The following is a 21,000-nucleotide window of genomic DNA, read 5'->3' on the forward strand; positions in this document are numbered from 1 at the left end:
GACACTGACCAAGAATCCACACTATTCCAGTAAAGGAGGGCCAGCTCCCATAGGGAAGTGGACAGATGGCAGGGCAGTGGCCAGCAGGTGGCACAGCTGTCCCAAAGGCTCTTCTTTTCTCAGAGAGTCTTCAGAGGCCTCTCAGAGCAGTATGCTCAAGCACCAGCCTGCTGAACACTTAACATTACCATCTCAGTTCCAAAACAGACATTCCAAGAAGAACAAAAGAGACTCTGTAAAAGTGGCTGGAATCTATGAGTTAAGAGATCTTCTGAGCATCAGTGAGGGTGTGAGTTCACAAAATCAACCATGACTCCTTGTTATCACTTCATACTTTGGAAGGCTTGGGAATCTTTTGTATTTTGCTAGAATTAATCTAGTATCTTAAAGTGGCTTCTAAAAAAAGGGAAAAGAATGATCTTGGGAGCATTTTCACACATCCATGTTTTAATATGTCTGATAAATTTGGTAGATGGTTGTTAAGGATTGGAGGATCGAGGTCTCTCATTCCCTCTGCAGTTTCATGTTCAGTTCAGGATCTAGTTAACTGTACAGGAGGCATGAGCTGGTGTGGTGACTGAGGATACTGTTCTCTGGCACCTGATCCCTCTTGCTGCACCTCTTTGTTTTGTGGCATATCTTCTTATGTAAGTGACATCAGTCACAATTTCTAACAGCCCAGCACAAATTGAGAGCCATAGATAAAGGTATCTTAAGACACCTACACTATATATCTTAAGGTATAGATAAGAACCTGAGCACATTGGTTTTATGTTTTTAAAAGCCTGGCCTACCTATATCAAATCCAGCTTTACCAGATGTTGGCAAATAGTTCTGGTGATAAGCACATCTGGGAGGGACTTCCTGTTTTTCTTCCTATTTAGTACCCTTGCTGCTAACCTTTTTTTAAAATATCTTTTATTAACTAAATTTATTCATTTATTTTACATCCTGACTTCAGTTTCCCCTCCCTTTTCTTCTCCCATTACCTCTTCTACCTCCCCTCTGCCCACCCCACCCCCCAATCCATTCATTACTCCTCTGTTTCTATTGTGAACAGGGCAGGCCTCCCCAAGGTGTTCACAAAGTATGACATATCATGTTGAGGTAGGAGTAAGCTCCAGCCCTTGTTAAGACTTGGCAAAGCAACCTAGTATGAGGAAAAGTTTCCCTAAAGCCTGACAAAGTGTCAGGGACAGACCCCACTACCAACGCTGGGTTTCCCACAAATAGACTAAGCTCTACGACTGTCACACATATATTGAAAGCCTACATGGGTTCTGTGTAGATTCCTTAGATAGCAGTCCAGGGTTTGTGTGATCCTATGAGCCCATGTTAGCTGTTTCTGTGATAACCTTATGATAACTTTGGACTCTCCCCCCCGCCATTGGTTGGGACAGTCCTTTCTCCCTCTTTTCAACACAATTCCAGGAGCTTGGCCCAGTGCTTGGCTGTGGATCTTTGCATCTGCTTCCCTCAGTTACTGGACTAAACCTCTCTGATGACAAATCAAGTTGTTACCAATCTGATTACAGGAGATGCCAGTTCAGACTACCTATCCACTATTGCTAGGACTCTTAGCTGGGGTCAACTTGCTAGATTTGTGAGCATTTCCCTTGCACCAGTTTTCTACCTGGCCCCAAAATGCAACTCCCTTCCCTCAAGATATCTCTTTAATTACTCTCTCCATCCATCCTGTCCCTGAGCCCTCATGTTTTCATCCCCACTCACCCCAATTTCACCAAGGAGATCTCTTCAATTTCTGCTTCCCAGGGAAATTCATGCATCCCTCTTTGAACCCTTCTTGTTACCTAGCCTCTCTGGGGCTATGGGTTGTAGCATGCGCTAACCTTTCTTAATGCTACTTACAGTTTTGTCTGTGGAGATGATACAAATCTAGGGCTTTATGGGCAGATATATGATGTTGGCCTGTTTGGTCAAATCCTAATGTTTGGAATGAGGATGTTGTCTTCTTTGAGAAGTTAGGTCATTGAGACTTTGGAAACATGAAGATAGTTGTGTTGTTTTCAACCTCCCACATTGTCAATGGCTTTGAGAGTGGTTCTGATCTAAATGAGGCAAGTTATGAGATGAGAGATTAGAATGACTACAACAGCATTGACCTTTCTTATTTTCCAGAAGCCTGTGTGACAGCCTTGATATTCCTACACATCAGAGCCAGGAAATTCTTTATAGCATTCTGGTACTCCATTCTCAGAGTCTTGCTTGGAGAAACCAGACAAGCACAAGCACACACATAACGAACTTGCTGCAAGGACTTTATTTAGATATAAAGGAGGAAGAAATTCGAGGACACACAGCAGGGGACAAGTAGTATCCTTCAGGTTCTCAACTCATATGGCAAACCTCTTCGTCTTGTTCTTAGTGATCATGTGGGGCAGCAGAGTCGGTAGATGACGTTCCGGTACCTGCAGTACCCAATGAGGTGTTCTCTAAATCCACAGCCTCTTAATCTGCAATAGCAGGTCAAGCCTGACCTCACATCTGGGGAGACAGGGACCACAAGAAGCAGTCAGTGCCTGGGTCAGCAAGGTGAATGTGATCATGGGCACGATTATGTGCTAGGTGAAGTGGGTCCCCCACATTCACCATCACTGACAGCAGCCTGAGCAATCACAATCAATATGAATAAATATACACGTTAAACATGGTAGTTTCATTTTCTTCTCTTGTGCTGCTACCATCACATGTTTTTGTGCATCCTGCCATTACATAAATATCTAAACACATGCCTCCAATTACTAAAATGTAATAGGCACAATAAGATATTCTCCTCATGACCAAGTCTAGCCATTTAGAGCTAGAAAAAAACTAGCTATTAATCTCTTTATGTATTAAACCCAGTGAGAGTCACAAGCATATCTTGGAACAAAAGTCTTTGCAGAAAGAAATTGGTTTATTTGGCTCCTGCTGTTGAATGAGAAAAATAAAGAAGTAGTTAAGTCACCTAGGTGACCTGATTTCAGAGCTTATCTCCATCCCTTCCCTTTGCTCCTGTCTCTAACCTGCTGACATCTCTCACCTGCACCTTGAAGAGCACTGCTTTCATCCCCTCCAAAGGATATGGACATATCCTGGTCATCCTCTCCCAGCTGCTCCTGGACTAGAACCTCCTCAGCTCTTCTTTGGAGAGGTTCTGCCTGGGTCTGGAGGGCCACCAGAAGGGCGATGAGTAGAGTGGGTGTCCTCATGGCCTTGGGTTTCCTAGGGGATGAAAAAAATCAGGAACCAAGTGTGTGTGTGTAGTATGTGAGCAGAAGGGTCCGAGATAGGTCCTGGAGTTGGACAGGATTGATAAGGCGAAGGATCTGTCCTCGAGGTCCTCTTGATTCTCTTGTTCTCACAGCTTCATCACAAAATGTCTTCATTTGGGTGTTTGGTGACTGCCTTTGGTTTACACTAGTGAGGATGGGGGCGGGGACTCTGCTATTGTTTCCTGTTACCGCTTGGATTTTGTTCCTACCGTTTGAATGAGTGCTTACTTTTTAAAGTTAAAATAGAATAAGCAGCACTCTTATGCATTGAGTTCAAGAAAATAATGCCTCTAAATCTCTGAAGATGGATTCTGATGTCTTCTGTTGTCAACTCTGGTGTCAGACCTGGATCCTGGTGATGCCTGTTAGTCAAGGCTTGTTAGGGTTAGATGTGTTACAGCACATGTGATGACCACTTTGACCTTATTACACTATGGATGAAATGAACTCCTGTGATTCTGAGTAAAGCATGAATCTAAGAAGGAGAAACATTTATTCTTTCCACTTCTATGCAAGTATGAGTGACAATTAAGATTATCAGAATTAAACCTTACAACCCAATGATTTCATGCACAATTGGAACTTGATCTCAAATAAAATGATTCAAAGACCTGGGCATATGTTTTGAAAGCATTAAACTACTAGAAGAAAATTCAGACCTGGATCTGGACAGTGATTTTTTTTTTTCATGACACCAAATGTGCTGAGAACAAAGCAAAGATGGGCAAGTGGGATTGCACTGGACTCTACAGCTTCTCCATAGGAGAGGAAATAATCATCAGCTTGAAATGATAACTAGAACATGGTGCTAAAGGCTGGCAAAGCAGACACCTGATAAGAAACTATATATATATATATATATATATATATATATATATATATATATATATATATATATATATATATATATATATATATATGCAACGTGTGCACCTCAGAAGCCAAAACCAAGTCAAACACTAAATGGTAGATGACCCAAAGAGATATTTCTTAAAACAGAAACACATTTTTAAGATGATATTATTCTCCCTACCTAAAGGATAAGTAAGACATCTGTTTTTTGAAAAAAGTATTGTGAATTTCCCCTTACCCAATGACTAGTATCCTTGGAAGCCACTAGAGGCCCGAACAGAAGAGCCCTAGATGTGTGTCTACATATGTGGGCTCCTCCAGGGTGCCCTTGCCTTTAGGAAGTCAATTGCAGCTAGGCCACAATGACATATCCATCCTTTGAAAATAAAGGGACTTTCATTACTTACAGATCCTTGGGCTGTGTGGAGAGCAGAGCAGGATACAGCACTCCTCTGTCCAGATCTTGGGATGCAACAGCAGTTGTAGCCTTGCAGGACAGACTTGCCCTTTTTAATGGTCACTTGTGATGTCCTAATTTTTTGTGGCTAATTTCTATTGGGTACTTCCAACACCTGTGGTGCAAGGACACTTAGGCAATTTGGAAAAGCTGGGGCAAGCCAGGGCTTCCAAGAAGGAACTTGTATCTATGCTGTCCAGGCCTAGACAATACTTGTTTACCCCATCTCTGCTTACACAGTGGAGCCTGTGCTGTATAGGCCTGTGGCTGAGGCTTAATCACTGATGTCAGAAAGTATGAAAGAGCACAAAGGAAACATGTGGCTTACAAATCTGCTTTATACCTGGTGAAGATGACTAGAATAAATATTTAATGAATGTGTAGAGAAGGATTTTAAAGTGAGTTCTCAGTGAATCTCCCCAGGACCTAGGTGGCAGCCATGAGAGCTAGTTAAGCCATTCAGTGGATTAGGGATGCCACACTAAGATGAGATTGTACATTAGTTCTGCTGTGTGGCTGTACAGTTTCTAATGGACTCTCTCGCATGATTGATATGTATGCATTATGCCATTCCCTGGAGGGACAAGATACAACCTTTCTTGGCCACTAGCTAAGGATAAACAATTATCTAGAACAACATGGGCAAAACAGTCATGAGATGGTTATTTGACACATAATGGCTTCTGGATGTCCCAGAGGCTGGACATATAGCAGAGAGATTGGTAGTAGATGGTCTTGCCAAGTGATGTGTGTTCAGAGGCATTATACCTAAACCAATACTGGTCATCTCTAAGGGCTGTATTAGACCAAGCATGACCAAAATGGACATTGCATGCTGGAGATGCACCAGCTTTTCTTGTATGCACCATACAGTCCCTAGGATTGAAATCAGTGCTTTAAGATGACTTCAAATCCTGTGACATTTGCTGTCAGAATGCAGACTTGTCCAAACTCCTCTTGAGCATATATGGTAATTTCTTGACCAATAGCAAAATCTCACACATGTCAGCATGCTGTATTTTTGTTTCCAAGACTTGAAATATTAATATTTTCACTTTCTTCTTACTGGATGATGTTATGGTCTGAATGCTTAAGTCTTACTAAAATTACTGTGTGGGAATTTTCCTCCTAGAGTTTATGAAATTTATGAGTGTGGTCTTCTGTCAGGGGATTGGGTTAAAAGGGAAGAACCCCCAAGTATGAGGTAGTTCTTTTACAAAAGAGGCTGAGGGAACCTCCATGTCCCTTTTATAAGTTGGGGTTATTTCCTGAAAGTATCATTTGTCAACCAGGAAATGGGCCATCACCACAGAGTAAAACTTTTGACACTTTCATCTTAGATTTCCTAGCCTCCATAACTTCAGGAAATTGGTCCCATCTGCTGTATATAATACGATTATCAATGATCTGATACATGGTGTTGTCATATACCAGTCAAAATTGACTAAGACAGATGTTCATGCTGGAACCCATCTGCCATACTTTGAGAAACTCCATGTCTTGTGGAGAAGACCAGAGGGGAAGAACCGAGGCCTCTTATAGATCAGAAATATTTATTGCCAGGTTGCTCATGAAAAAATGATTTGATTTCTAATATTTACAATATCCATCATTTAAACCCACTCAGTTCACACAGGAACAACTGTCTAATGATTCTCCTCTCCTGAGCCAGGATGGATAGTTGTGGTCTGCACATCTTGTCTCAGCTCACAGCCCTGCTAAGCTTCCTCCTGACACCAGTACCACTTGCATACCATGCTGGAGAGTGCTTCTGCAGTAAACTCTAAATCCTAGAGAACCACTCCTCTTTCTGCCCATGGTGTTGACCAATGACCAAGTGGTCAATTTGAGTTAGAACACGTGCGGGTGTTGTATGAAATCCATTTCTTATTGTAATGGTTTCTTACACAGCAGTAGGAGAGCAGAGCGTGCTTAGGTACACAGTGAGTGAACCTGTGACTGGTGTAGATTATTTTAAACATAAACTTTTGCTTTGTCAATGTATTTATGAAGTGGGACTTCATCTTTTCTCTTTAATTTCTCAAGAATAACCCAGAACACATAATAAATAAAGGGCATCAAGTTCTGTACTCATTGGAGTGTTTTAGTGAACAAGTTCTTTTCATTTTTCATCTAAATTGTTGCAATGCAGATGCAGGACTAGTGTATAACCAAAGTGTGGTTCAGGTCTCTGTCCTTGGGGAGAGAGTTAGTGGGAAGTATATGGTCTTGGCAACTGCTAGAACATGAGGGAGACCAGAAAGTTGTCGGGTTTTCTTTTTTTTAACTAGGAAGTTAAGCTAGCAAGGTTCCATTGAGCTGCCCTTCATTCACTCTACCATCACATCAGAGTCATCAGAAAAAGAAAGAGTATGACAGGCCAGGACAGCATTTTTATTCCTTGAACCAAACAGTTTCTCTAGGCAAGATTCCTCCTTACAGTTCTCAAGAATTTGAGTGAAAATGCTGCGTCAGGCTGAGGTGGTTCCTTAAGGTTGAATCCAAGACTCCAGGTAATACACATGGGAAACACGACCAAACCTAATGCAAAACATTCAACATGAAAGAGCTGGTTACAACTGTTGTAGGTATAGACTGGGCAAACACAACTTTACTGAGGCTAATCATCAAAGAACCTGGGGTCACTCACATCAGAAGACCTGAAGGCAGTGGGATAGGTTATAAACCAGGCATTTTAGGTTGACACTCAAGTGAAGGTGTATCTAGGCAATGGCAAATGTGTGGGCATATGGTCATTGGCTGGAGGGTTGAAGAGAGTGAGGAGAGAGTCACTGTCACCTAGGGTGTCAGAGTTCCAAGTTGTTGGGAAGGTGAATATCTGGGCCACATTAGACTGGAGAACCTTCTTCTCTAACCAGTACATTTCTGAAATGATCTGTGGAGCTTTGAGTGGCAAAGGAAAGTTCTCAAAGCACAGAAAAATATATTTTCTCAATCCTTTATATCCTATTTCTGGTTGTAGAAAGAGATCAGGAAACCAAACTTTCAAATGGAAATGAACACAAATTGGACAGATATCTTTGTGTATTATAGCTCTGTACATTGTACATTATTGTACACTATTGTATATTATTGCTAAGAGATGGCATTGACCTCCATGTTCTACAGTGGGAGAATGGGTAAAGAAAATGTGGTAAACATAAACATTGTGTGCGTGTGTGTGTGTGTGTGTGTGTGAGCGCGCGCGCGCGCGCGCGCGTGCGCATGTGCACACTGAACACTCTTCAACCACAAAAAGATGGAATTTTCAATAAATGAGATGATCCTGGAGGACACTTAATGTGTTAAATGCAGTTGCACAAATATAAGGACAACATTTTCTCACATATACAAGATAAAAATCAACACAATGGAATGTGGGGTAAAATACTTGCTATTGGAGATTGGCAAGCCAAGAGATTTGGAGCAGATGTTGGTCAATGAGTACAATGGGTACAGAGTTACATTTAGGGAGGAGCAATGACTTCTGCTCAACTATTACACAATAACATGACTGTAAATAATAATGGGTTACATATTTCAAAATAGCTAAGACAGTAGAATTTTACTGTTTCACCATAAAGAAATTATAAATGTCTGAGGTGACAGACAGGCTAATTCCCCAATTTAATCATTTCACAATCTGCATATACATGTATCAATCCTTACCATTATACACCTTAAATTTTCACTGTTACAATAGGTCAGTTTAAAAACAATAAACTCTTGCATTTTACAAGAAAATTTCACCCCAAACTTCAAAAGTGGGAAGGAAGAATACATGAGATTATTGCATCCAGGGTCAACAATTTGCAATAGGGAGAGAGGTTGGAATGAACTCTCTGGAAATAAAGGCAAGAGAGGCTTGTAGCCTTGTGAGCTGGTGGAGAAGCCCTGGAGAACGTTAGTGGGGAGATTGGTCAATGTGATTGTGTCAAGTATTTGCCCATTGACAGTTACTGGAGTTACACTAATTGTAACTGAACACAGAGGACCTACATTTTTAGATAATTACATTTCAGAAGGATGACCTCACATTTGATTAAATCATTAAATTTATTTATCCTGGAACATGAGTAACTTATTTAGACAGAAATGTATTATGGGACTTTGGTAACTACATATTACATTTGCAATCCGCTAATCAGTTTCCTGTGATATTTGAGACAGAAAAAGTTGTACTGGCTAGAGTTACACTTTATCTACTAGTTCATTTGGTGGAGTTGGTATCTGTCATGGCCCAACACAGATTGTTATAACAACTACCTAATGAGATGCTTCTAGCATCCTTTCTTCCTCAGAGTGATGCGGTATTCCATTCTCCCAGTATGCTTCCTTCCTTATTGAGTGCCCACAAGGATGTATCATGTGAACCCACGTTATCTGTGCTACTAGAGTCGGCAGTCTAAGAGGTCACCACTGCCATCTTTTCATCAGATAACACACATAACTACCTTAAGGAGTGTGCAATGTTCTGGAGTCTGAGTCTTAACAACCTGTAGCACCACTGAGGACTCCAAGATGCAGGGAGAACTGTCTGCTGATTTCTTTATTTTTCTTGGAATTACTTCCAAGCTGCATTAAGCACACCAAAGCTATAAGTTAATGCTCTTGAGTGTATATTGCAGAGCACACTGGAGTCATTAGGCACTGTATGTGAAGAACAGTTTTCTGTATAGAATATACATTTTGTGGTATATAAGCATAAGTGCTGCAGATAATATGCACATCATAGATACTAATGACTTGATTTTCTTCCTACCCATTGTGTCTCTGTATTAACTTTTTCTAATATTGGAAAAAGTTGTCGCTATGGAGTTGAAAACAACCCAGGGCTTAGAAGGCTGAGGCACAATCCAGGCCTACTCATTGAAACTTCAACCCTTTTTAAGGAGACTGTGGCTCTCTGTAAAATTAAGATATTAGGAATCTATAAACCTGAAGACCAAAGTTGTAGTTTTTCTTCACATGTAGGAATGTCTTTGAGAGTAAGTTGAATCTACATGAAGGCAGAGTCAAAAGTCAAGAAAGAAATGTAGCAAGATTATCAGCACTCTGAACTCCTTTACACTTTGTGTCTGAACCCTGGGATCATCCTTAAAATGGTTAGTATTTGGAGTCAGTATTTTTTAAATAAAAACTAAATTATTTATTCAATTGCAAAGGTTTCCTTGAAGGTTCTGGTACTTGATATCCAGAGTCCTGACTGAGCCTTATAGTAAATACCAAAGAATGCAAACACAAGGGGAGCATAATGCAAGCAGTTTATTGGGACAAAGGAGAAACACAAGGGCAGTGGAAATCAGAGGCCTCTCTCCGGCCTCAGATGGTCATCTTGTTGTTTCTGGTCTCTATGCTCAGTGGCAGCAGAACACATAGGTTTTACTACACTTGGTGCAAATCCCACTGATGTGTTCTAGCATTTTGCAGGATCAGCTTCAACAGCAGCATGTCAAGAGCTTTTCTGAGGCTGGAGATACACAGAGAGAAACAGGAATCGAGTTTGGAGGAGAGCAGGGTGGGATAGTATACAGTCTTATGAAGATGTGTGCTACAAGCATGGGTATGTTTTGTTGGCAACATTACAGCCAGCAGGATGGTTAACTCAACACAAATTGAAATAATGTACATGAGGAGTGTTGATAAAATGCCAGACTTCAGATACATTCTGATGCATCTTTAATTTTTATGCTCCTTTTCTTACAATTTATAAACTTGAATGAACTCTTACACTGATTTGAAGTTCTCTTAGGCAATAAAATTATTTTCCTCATACCTAAGACTACTCATTTTGTTCTATAAGGATCTATTCAATATATTGCTCTACATTCTGGTAAAATTCCAAATTGTATTTTTAGAGCAAAAGACTAATGCAAAAGAAAATGAAAATAAAAAAGCTTTACTTCATTCTCACTGTTAATGCTGTGAATATGAAATAGAAGGAAGTAAGACAGAGTTATCAAGGGAGCCAGATTGTTCTTGACAGGATTCCAAGGCACATCTTCACCCATCTCTCTGGAGATTCCAACCCACTATCATACTGGGCACCACCCCTCACCTGCATCTTGAAGTGGAGAGCCTTCCGGACCTCCAAAGGAGATGGACACATCCTGGTCCTCTACCCCTGGCTGATTCTCATTTTTAGTCTCCTCAGTTGCTTCTGGGAGAGGATGTCTGGGCCAGGAAGACAAGCTAGATAAGGGCAGTGAGGAGGACAATTGAGTTCATGGCTGAGATTCACCTTGAGGAAGGGTGAGCAGGAGCCCAGTGTGTGGGGAGTGAGGAGCCAGCCTGCATTTATAGGGTTGTCATGAGAAGGTGCAGAGTCAGGCCCTGGAGTTAGAGAGGGCATGCACAGATGGGAACAGGGAGAGACTGTTGCCCCAGGATCCCTTTGATGTTCCTCTGTTCTCACAGCTGCCCATCAAGATGTTGTTCTGTGTGTTCAGTGACAGCCCTCCCTTCCAGCTGATAATGATAATTATTCTTGTTTGTCTATTTGTTTTATTTGCCTGCTTGTTTTCTAAAGAGAGGGATAGAGAGAAGGCATCAAGTTGGAGTGGTGGAGAAGATCTGGGAGGATATTGGAGAGGGAATTCTGTGATCAGAATATATTGTACGAAAAGAACAATTTCAATCAAAATTCAGAAACAAAGACAGAAACATTGGTGGTGTGTCTACAAGGAGACTGCAAGGAGAATCAAGTACTGAAAGCTGTGACCCATCTTGGGGTTCCACACTGCAGTGAGCAACACTCTGAAGGTCTTCGAAGCACAGGGAATAATCTGGCATCCTGAGCACACAAATTGGTCAGGTCCAGATGAGAGGTAATAGTCCAGGATCAACTTTGGATCTTTGATGAAAAGACTTATGTGCTGGCTGAGGATGGAAAGAAGGTTGTGACATGGAAAGGCAGAGAAGAAGCAGGAACAGCCCAGGAAGGTGTCACCAAATCACTTTGCCATCCCTGACTCATCAGTGCCATCTCCAGTCCTGTTTCCTCTGCACTTGCTGGGCGAATGCACGTGATGTTTATGTCAGAATGACAGCGTTCATGAAATACTGCTGGAGAGAAAGACCTTGACTCAGGACATGATTTGGAAGGCATGTGTTTATGCCAGGAAATCACTAATACAGAGATTCCAGGTTTGCAAAAGTCAGTGAGAATGATAGAGGACTTGTGTCCTATGGAATTAATGCCAGAGAAAATTATAAGCTTTCAAAAATTATGTAAAACCTAGGAAACAATTCTAATTTGTTAAATTTATGAAGACCTATTAATACTACATATTAATTAAATGCAAAATGAGCTATAAAAAGAGTATACCAGAAACTGGAAATTATTTCTTCCATGCAAATGGACCACTGACTCATACAAAAAATTGCAAGTAGCACTTCAGTGAAATACCAATTTTTACCTATCAACTTAGAAAGTATTTTTTTTGTAATTATCTAGTCCAGTATGGTAGCACATACCATTAATCCCAGCACTTGAGAGGCAGAGTTAGGCTGATCTCTGTGAGTTCCAGGCCAGACTGGTCTGCAAAGTGAGTTCTAGGACAGCCAATGCTACACAGAGATACCCTGTCTCTAAAACCAAATGTATATATATTTAACACACATTTTTTGTTTTCAACCCCAACGACTGGAGGGATCCAATGAATCACATCAAATCCCTACATGTGCAAGGCAGAGTGTCAGTGAAGTATCTGAAACTGTGGTCTTGAGGACACAGAAATTCCACCTCAATCTGGTCCTTCATGCACATCAAGCAACTGGCTCTTCCATGGAGAAGATAGCTGGTACAGGGCTCCTGACCCCACAATACAGGAAGGAAGAGAGAAGAAAGTGTAAACAATAGGAAAATGAAGATATGGCAAGTCAAATGTATTTAATATTAAAAGGGTATCCTCATCACTATCCAATGAGGGTGTTTGTTTATGTGCCCAGAATTCTGTTTGTTGTAGATTCTAAGCAGGAGGTCTTCCAGGTTGTTAGGAATCACAGGTGGCCAGAATTGCACTAAACACAGGCTGGAGGAAAAGACAGTGGACAGGGCTCATGTCAAGGCTTCTGGACAGTCCGTTGGGCTCAGTAAATATGAGACATGTGGAATTTGATGAGGTCTCTAACATAACTCATGTGGGATATGATGTTTTAAATTCCAGGTTCATTTTAAACATTTTCCTGAATATCACATTCATGAGCAACACGGCATCTACTCCACTTCGAGTTTTCTTCCACCCTTCCAGCTCCTCCCACCTCCTGTCCCAAATTTACTACCACTTCTTTAGTTATTATTTTACATATATATCCATGGGCATAAATTTTAAATGCATACATACACACACACACATGTATGTATAACAGAGTCTATGTAACATTGCTTATATGTCTATGTTCAGGACACTTAGGATTTAGGCCAACAACTGACAATAGGACCTTATAAAACTAAAAACCTTCCCTATAGCAAATAATAATAACAATAACCAGTATAGTAAAGAGGAAGCTCACGGTGTGGTAAAGACCCTTTGCAAGCTCTACATCTGATAAGGATTATTATCCAGCATAAACAAAAAACTAAAAAGATAATACAGTTAAGAAAATCATCCAGTTTAAAATGAGCTATGGATCTGAACAGAGAGTTCAGAATAAAAGAAATTAAAATGCCTAAAATGAAATTACGAATGTTCAGGGTGGTATGCATGTTGTGTGCAAGCCCAAGTCAGACCAGATTCCAGCTTGAACTTAGGAATTGGGCAGAAAAATCCTACCCCTAGCAGTGGTTGTATTGCCAGTTGTTCGCTACTAAGACAGGGAAATGGGAATGGTCCTTTTCATTATATCCCACGGTAAATTTGCCATGTGAAAAACCTCACATGTAAAAACAGATGGGCAGCACATAGTTGTCTAGATGGATTTTAAAAAAGGGACATGAACTTGGGTAAGAAGGGAAGAGGGTAGATATGGGAAGAGTTTGGGGAGAGATAAGTGTTCTCCCAACAGGGTAACAGATTGTTGGAAACTTTCAAAGAACTAATAAAAATAGTTAAGAGGTATATTTAAAAGTGTTCAACATTCTTAACTGTTAGTGAAACGCATATTAAAAGTACTCAGGGGTTTCAGCTAAACCCAGTCAGAACAGCTAAGATCAAGAAAACAACTAACAGCATATGTAGGTGAGGGTGTAGGGAAAGGGGAGCCCTCATTCACTGTGGTCGGGATTGCAAGATTGCAAACTGGTGCAGGAACTATGGAAATTAGTGTAGAGACTTCTCAAAAGACTATAAAGAAATCTCCATGTGGCACGCTGTATCACTCCTTAGCAAATGCCCAAAAGACTCAGCATCCTACTCCACAGATACTTGCTCAGTCATGTCTATTGCTGCTGTATTCACTGGAATAGCTGGAAAATAGAAACAACCTCAATGTCCTTCAATGGAAGAATGGATTGTGTAAATATGGGACATGTTTCTGAGGGTGAGTCCCATCTAAAGGACAGGAGAGTTGACAGACTGGAGAAGTAGCTAGAGCAGAATCACTGAGAGATGACTTTGAATCTAACCTCCTGTTCACTTTTGATATAACTACTAAAATGTAACCCAGACTTCTTTTATAAGGGATTCATTGCAGATTCTACTAGATAGCTCAGAAGAGTCCTGACTAAGACACATAGCATCAAAGAAGCATAAAAAAAGATTCTTTTTCTGCAAGGAAATTTATTGGAGAAGGAAAAACAATTGAGGCAAAGTACAAGAGTAGTGACAGATGATGAGGTCTCAGAGCACATGGTAATCTTGTCTCTGGTCTCAGCGGCAGCAGAATACATAGCGTACTGGACCTTTGTTGCAGAGCCCTGAGACTTGTTCGTAACGTCTGCAGGCATGTTTTCTACAGTGGCATGTCACCTTTCTTGCAGCTGAGGAATCAGAGAACATCAGGCATTAAGTAAGGTAGCCAGCAGTATGCAATAGTGTACAATACTATGAAGATCAGGATACATGGTCCAGAGCAAGTTTGTTTCTATTGATACATGGTGACATCACACCCAGCACCATGATCAACTCCAAACACTGGGAAATAATACATTGAACAAGTGTAAATCACATGCACGACTTGACACCCATTTCACATTCCTTCACCATTTTCTGTCTCCTGACCCAACATGTTCACACACTGGCATTTGGTTCCTAAATCTATTCTTTTAAGCAAAGCAGATTTTTCTTTCTATACCAAAATTATCAGTTGGATAAACAAAGAGCTAATCAATATGTTTTATATTTTAAAACTATTACACAGATAAATTTTTAGATAAAAAAATCTTAAGGAAAATCAATTACACTTTTTTGACTCTCACTGTTACTTCTACAAATAAGACAGTGAAAGTTATAAATAATCAATAAAGATACCTACCTGAATCATACAGTTCTAGACAGAATTCCAGGGCACATATTCAACTGTGTCTCAGGATATTCCAACCCACTGTCATACTGGGCACCACCACTCACCTGCTTCTTGAAGAGCAGAGCCTTTTGGGTCTCCAAAGGAGATGGACATATTCTGGTCCTCTACCCCTGACTGATCCTCATTTTTAGCCCCCTCATTTGCTTCTGGGAGAGAATCAGCCTGGGCCAGGAAGGCCAGAAGGACAAGGGCAGAGAAGAGGACAAGTGTCTTCATGGCTGAGAGTCACCTGGAGGAAGGGTGAGCAGGAGCCCAGTGTGTGGGGAGTGAGGAGCCAGCCTGCATTTATAGGGCTGTCATGAGAAGGAGCAGAGACAGGCCCTGTTGTTAGAGAAGGCATGCACTGATGGGAACTGGGAGAGACTGTTGCCCTCCAGATCCCTTTGATGTTCCTCTGTTCTCACAGCTGCCATCACGATGTTGGTCTGTGTGTTCAGTGACAGCCCTCCCTTCCAGCTGATAATGATGAAAGGCCTTGCTATCTTCTCCTGTTTCCCATCTGCTTGAGTATTTACCTTTCTGTGGTCAGGAAAGAAAAGAGGCAGCAAATTCCAAGTTCATGAGCTCAAGAAACAAGGATTTTTGTGTTCTGAAGTTGGAACCCGCTGTTCTCAGAAAGTGTGGACCCTGGACCAGACCTGAATACCTGTGGCTTTGACAGTCAGTTCTTTGAGTGATGCTGGGGTATAATCACCCTCATGAAGGAAGACTCTGTGAATCCCTTCCTTTGGGGCCATTATGGAGAAAGAAAGATGACCCCTGGTGAATCTAGCTCAAGAGGAGACAAGGGGCAGAGTTGGTCAGGGTGAAGCTAGAGCAGGTTATTCTGAAGAAGCCAGTGGGACCTGAACACATCTCATGAGTGCGTTCCAGGTGCCTCTTCACATTTGGGAGCCATCAAATGATGTGCTGTGGCTCATGTCTGAGATCCTTGGACTTTTTATTTTTAGGAGATGAGAATAAAGGCACAAAAAATAAAACCTACACAGTAAAGGCTGTTGCAAGTTTTTCTCATCCTCAGCCAAGCTAGTAAATGTTCTGTTCTTGGTGCTCCAAGAAACCACCAATATCCACCAGGACACTTTTCTGTACTGAATTGTTACCTTTTCCCCAGTAAGATTATTTTTACTCATGTTGTGCATGAAAAAAAAGCATCAAATTTTTCTCCTGCCTTAAATTATTCATGGTATATGCTATCTCTGAATTCATTTTTAAAGTTGAGATCCTTTCCGAATTGGAAGAATTTAGTTATTTCTGTGCTTTTCTAATAAGTAGGAAAATATCAATGTATATTATTATATGGATACATGTATAATAAAAATACATATAAATTTACCATATAGCCTAAAAGCAACACTTGTATGGTTACATATCTAGAAGCATAAATGCTGGGTGTATTACTACTCTACCCCAGTGATACACAAAATATCATATATGCTCCACTGTTCCCATCCATACTACACCTGTGATAGTTGATCATACTGCCGACTGTCATGACGCCAATATGGCAAACATTCTGGATTCTTCAAACATCTTTCCAAGACTATGTGTCACTCATTGTTTATTTTTAATCAGTGTTTTATACTCTCTCTGCATCTCCAGGCCTAACCCAGACTTGTCCTGCCATTATGGGAGTAGTCTACAGTTTACTTGACTGAAATTGAATCTTTTGGATACATATAAGGGATAATACATGCTGCATATTCTGTGTACCCAGAACGGGGAAAACCAAAGTACTATTCACTTTGAGAACTAGAAATTACATGATATTTACCCATGATGCTGTGAAGTTTAGTCAAGAGTCTTTTGAATGTAAGTGTCTGACTCTTAAATGAAACTGTTTTAGACAAAACCCTGACTCCAGTTTGTAGCAATTGCAAAAAGGAGCACAGATTCCAGATACAAAGTAAAAAAAAGAAGCTCAAATGATTCTGCTGGCCGAGTTACATACCTCTTCTCTCTTGTCTTAATTTACACTGGACTCAGTCACAAACGCCTCTCTCCTACAATAGGCTCATGTCGTCTTCTGAAAGAATCTCATTCTGAGAGAATGAATACAACACGTCTGAAGAAGGAAAAACAGTGAATTCACGTAGTGAGAAACAGAGGGGAAAAAGAAAGAGAAAGGCTAGTCAAGAGATAAAATACCAAGGAAACAAATCATGCACAAAGAAAGCCAGTTAATAATAGAAATTAAACAAATGAGGGCCAATGAGATGGCTTAGTGGGAGAGATGTTACCACCACACCTGAACAACCTCAGGATCCACACAGTGGAAGGAGCAAACAGATCCATTAGCTCTCCTCTGACCTCCACACATGTACTGTGGCATATGAGTTCTCGCTGCACATACAATAGTTACATAAATGTAAAACAAATTTTCATGAGACAGACTCCCCCATGTTGCAGAATATTTCTTTAACTGGGCAAAGATGTGTTACATTTGCTTATGTTGTGGAACATTACTTTAACTCTGTAAAGGTGTATTACATTTGCTTATGCTACATTTTTTTAACAATGTAAGGATGTGTGTGTTTAATTATGTAAAAATGTGCTGCATTTGATTCACCTTTCATGCCTAAGGCACCTGATTGTTCTAATAAAGAACTGAATGGTCAATAGCTAGGCGGAGAAGATGGATAGGTGGGGCTGATGGGCAGAAAGAATAAACAGGAGGAGAAGTCCAGACTCCAGAAGAATGAAAAGAAAGAAGAACAAGAGGAGAGAACAAAGAAGAAAGAGCGGGAGATACAGGGACTAGTCAGGCAGCCTCCAGACAGCAGAGACTGAGCAGGACATACAGAAAGAAACATAAAGAAAGGTAAAAAGCCCTGAGGCAAACGGTAGATAAAGAGAAACAGGTTAATTTAAGTTAAAAGAGCTAGCTAGGCCGGGCGGTGGTGGCGCACGCCTTTAATCCCAGCACTCGGGAGGCAGAGCCAGGCGGATCTCTGTGAGTTCGAGGCTCAGCCTGGGCTACCAAGTGAGTTCCAGGAGAGGCGCAAAGCTACACAGAGAGACCCTGTCTCGAAAAACCAAAAAAAAAAAAAAAAAAAAGAAAGAGCTAGCTAGAAAGGAGCCTAAACTAGACAGAGCGTTTGTAACTAATAAGAAGTCTCCCTGTTATGATTTGGGAGCTGGTAGGTGATCCAAGGAAAAAGCCTGGTACACCTCTGAGGTTCGAGGTTCAGTTATAGAAAGTATGCTTTTGTCTCACAGACGGGTACCTAGTTTAGCCTAATCCCAAAGAGTCTCAAACAGTTACCTTTATTTGGCCTAGGACAAACATTGAAGAACTACCCGTTTATGTACTAATTGAGAATTACTTTAGTTTGTGATGCTCAGAAGACATGTCCCTATTGAAGTCACATCTCCATCAACACGTCCACCAACTGGGCCAGATGTCATCACTTACCACTATAATGAAACTCTGAAGAAATTCCAGTAAGCAACCTTTGGTATCATGAAAAAAAAAAAAAAAAAAACAAACAAACCTAAGATCTTTCGAAATATCCCACTCATCACAGGAATTTCTAATGGACAACACATGCTTACTGGCTCATACCAGCCAACTCTGGGGCAAGCTCAAGTTATGGCTTGTTATTGAAACCTAGACTCCTCGTAGAGCATGGAAACACAGGGAAAAGTGTGTAAACTGGGGCTGGAGTCAGAAGTCCTGTATAGACTTCACAATTAAAATTCTACTAAAATTCTCTGGTTCCTGAACACTCATCTTCAGAACAGGGAGGTTTGTCCCCATGGTCTCAGGAAACTCCTCAGCCTAATGTGAAGCTCAGCTTTCTTTCCATTAATCATCCTAACATCACGGTCTTCTGGACAGAAATATCTGCACATTACTCTTTTGAACTTTCCCTATTTTTCTTCTTCCCACTACCACTAACATTTCAGATATACTTCCCTTCTCATGCAAGTCTCACCCATCTTCAAGGGAGACTTGATGTCTCATTCTTCTTGTTTACACTTAACAACTTTGACTTTAACTTTGAAAACTGCTTATTTTGTGTGATTTCTCTTTATCAATGAGATTACTAATGCCATAAAGTTCTTGAGGTATTTGAAACTAGAAAATATGATCCTTGCGAGTTTAACAAATATAAATTATTGACTATTGGATAAAACATTTAGATGATAATAAACTTAACAACTTCTTACATAAGGTGAGAATACTAAATTTTCATTTTTATAGAGTCAGGACAGCTTTATGTGACTTCATAGAAACCATGATAATTTGAAACTGATGATACCGGGTAGCATTCTAAAAGTATATAATATATGCAATACATTTATATTAGCTTATATTTATTGATTGTTAAGATATTTCTATCTATTCCAGTAACAGGTGTTCATAACAACTCAATAAAGTAGCTGCTTTTATTGACCAATATCTTGTGGCTTTGTACAGGAACTTTGAAGAGGTTAATTGCCTTACTCAGAGACACTAAAGATTCGGTAACAGGGCTGTGGCCAAATCCCTTGTACTTCACCACAAGCCAATGTTCCACCTTAACTTCCATATTTTAGAGTGCTAACTTCTGTCATTTAATGGGATTATTTATTTTTCTTGCTTAGAACCTGACAGTGGCTCACGGTTGGAAGACAGCTGTTGGTAGATGGTCTCTCCACAGCTTCTCCTTGGTCTCTACGTCTGTAAATTCTCTCCTCTGGGATTTGATGTGAACCCACGAATAAATAACCCACACTCTAGAAATACCAGAAGAAAAGGTTTGTTGCCAGTTTTCACAAATCAAAAAAATCACACATATGATCACTGCTAAAGAAATACAGTTGATTATTACAGGTAACTTCGGTTCTATTGACTTTTTTTTTTTAGTGTGTTTCAGGCTTTATTGGCAATGAGAAGGCCTGGGGCAGCCCCCCCCCCCCCCCACTGGGGGACTTGAGACAGTATTGACCTTTAGGGTAATCCTAGGGAGCAGAGTTCAGGGCAGACATCAGGTCATAGAAGAGGACTGTGTGGTTGGGTTAGGGCACAAATGAGGAAGGGGTCTTGATGAAAGTGGGGAGATGGAGATTGCATGGGCTTGACCAGGGTCTGAGCTGAGGAGACTGAAAAGCTGGAGAAGGCGGTGGGAAGGAGAAGGAAGTGAGATCAGGGAGGCTGCAGGGCAGAAGGCCGGCTGTCCCCAGGGCCTGGAGGATCCCCAGTGTGGACTGGTCCTCCTTATGAAAGCCAGTGTAGCAGGAGCCTACTTGTTACTCCAGTGGGCCATCTTTGAAAATATAGGTGTTGAGATGAAGCGGCTGGTCTTCATTCAGGCAGAGATCTTCTTCAGGCCCTCAAAGCGGGCCAAGAAGTCCTTCAGGTTTGGGAAGGCATCCAAGCACTTGGTTGGGCTCAAATATACGGTGCTGGTCAAGGATATCGTAAGCGAGGAAATCTACATAGGTGATCTTGTCCCCTGCAAACCATGGCCGCTTGCCCAGGAACTCAGAGTAGAGCTTCATCTTCTCGGGGATGGTCTTCAAGAACTCTGGTTTTTGCTTCTCAAAGTCAGGGTTGTAACAGAGCATGATGAGCTGCATGCGGTTGTCCATAACCTGGTTCTCCACAATGTCGGCACGAATCCTCCTCCGTCTCTCCACACAGGTTGTTCTTGCGGGCAAGGTAGGCGTTGCTCTGGGTGATCTTGTGTGACCATCAATTAAATAGGGCAGATTGGGAAAGTCCAGGCCCAACTTGAACTTCTCATTCAGCCACTGGCTTCTGTCAAAGTCAGGAGTGTCCCCCATGGTGTATTTTTTCTCCCCATAGCTTGAGTCTGTGTATTCCAGGAGCATGCGGATGGGGTGAATCAGACCGCGGACATTCCAGTATTCTAGTATCTTAGGCATAGTGCTGGTGCTGTGGCTGGTGCTGTGGCTGGTGCTGGTCTTCTCAGACTCTCTATTGACTTTTTGCACACTGGTTTG

At 41.1% G+C, this 21,000-nt stretch overlaps 1 protein-coding gene and 1 pseudogene across 1 annotated transcript; both read right to left on the reverse strand.

Annotated features, from left to right (window-relative positions):
* Positions 1-2,376: 2,376 nt before the first annotated feature.
* On the reverse strand, positions 2,377-4,587 carry LOC128118843 (neutrophil antibiotic peptide NP-2-like). The gene is made up of 3 exons (XM_052751609.1): positions 4,535-4,587; positions 3,044-3,225; positions 2,377-2,505 (listed from the first exon to the last, which is right to left on the reverse strand). The coding sequence occupies exons 2-3, from the start codon at positions 3,210-3,212 to the stop codon at positions 2,390-2,392; spliced, it is 285 nt and encodes a 94-aa protein (XP_052607569.1). The 5' UTR covers positions 3,213-3,225; positions 4,535-4,587; the 3' UTR covers positions 2,377-2,389.
* Positions 4,588-19,955: 15,368 nt separating this feature from the next.
* LOC128119363 (glutathione S-transferase Mu 1-like) lies at positions 19,956-20,941 on the reverse strand (annotated as a pseudogene).
* Positions 20,942-21,000: the final 59 nt, after the last annotated feature.

This window comes from Peromyscus californicus, unplaced genomic scaffold (genome assembly GCF_007827085.1).
Source record: "Peromyscus californicus insignis strain IS unplaced genomic scaffold, ASM782708v3 Scaffold_23__1_contigs__length_62951481, whole genome shotgun sequence".
Lineage (NCBI taxonomy): Eukaryota > Metazoa > Chordata > Mammalia > Rodentia > Cricetidae > Peromyscus > Peromyscus californicus.

Bases quoted from the DNA above. Each gene is read 5' to 3' on its own strand.
- LOC128118843 (XM_052751609.1), bottom strand. From the start codon at position 3,212: ATGAGGACACCCACTCTACTCATCGCCCTTCTGGTGGCCCTCCAGACC. The intron at 2,506-3,043 runs GTGAGAGATGTC...CTGTCTCCCCAG, and splicing joins CAGTGCTCTTCAAGGTGCAG to ATGTGAGGTCAGGCTTGACC.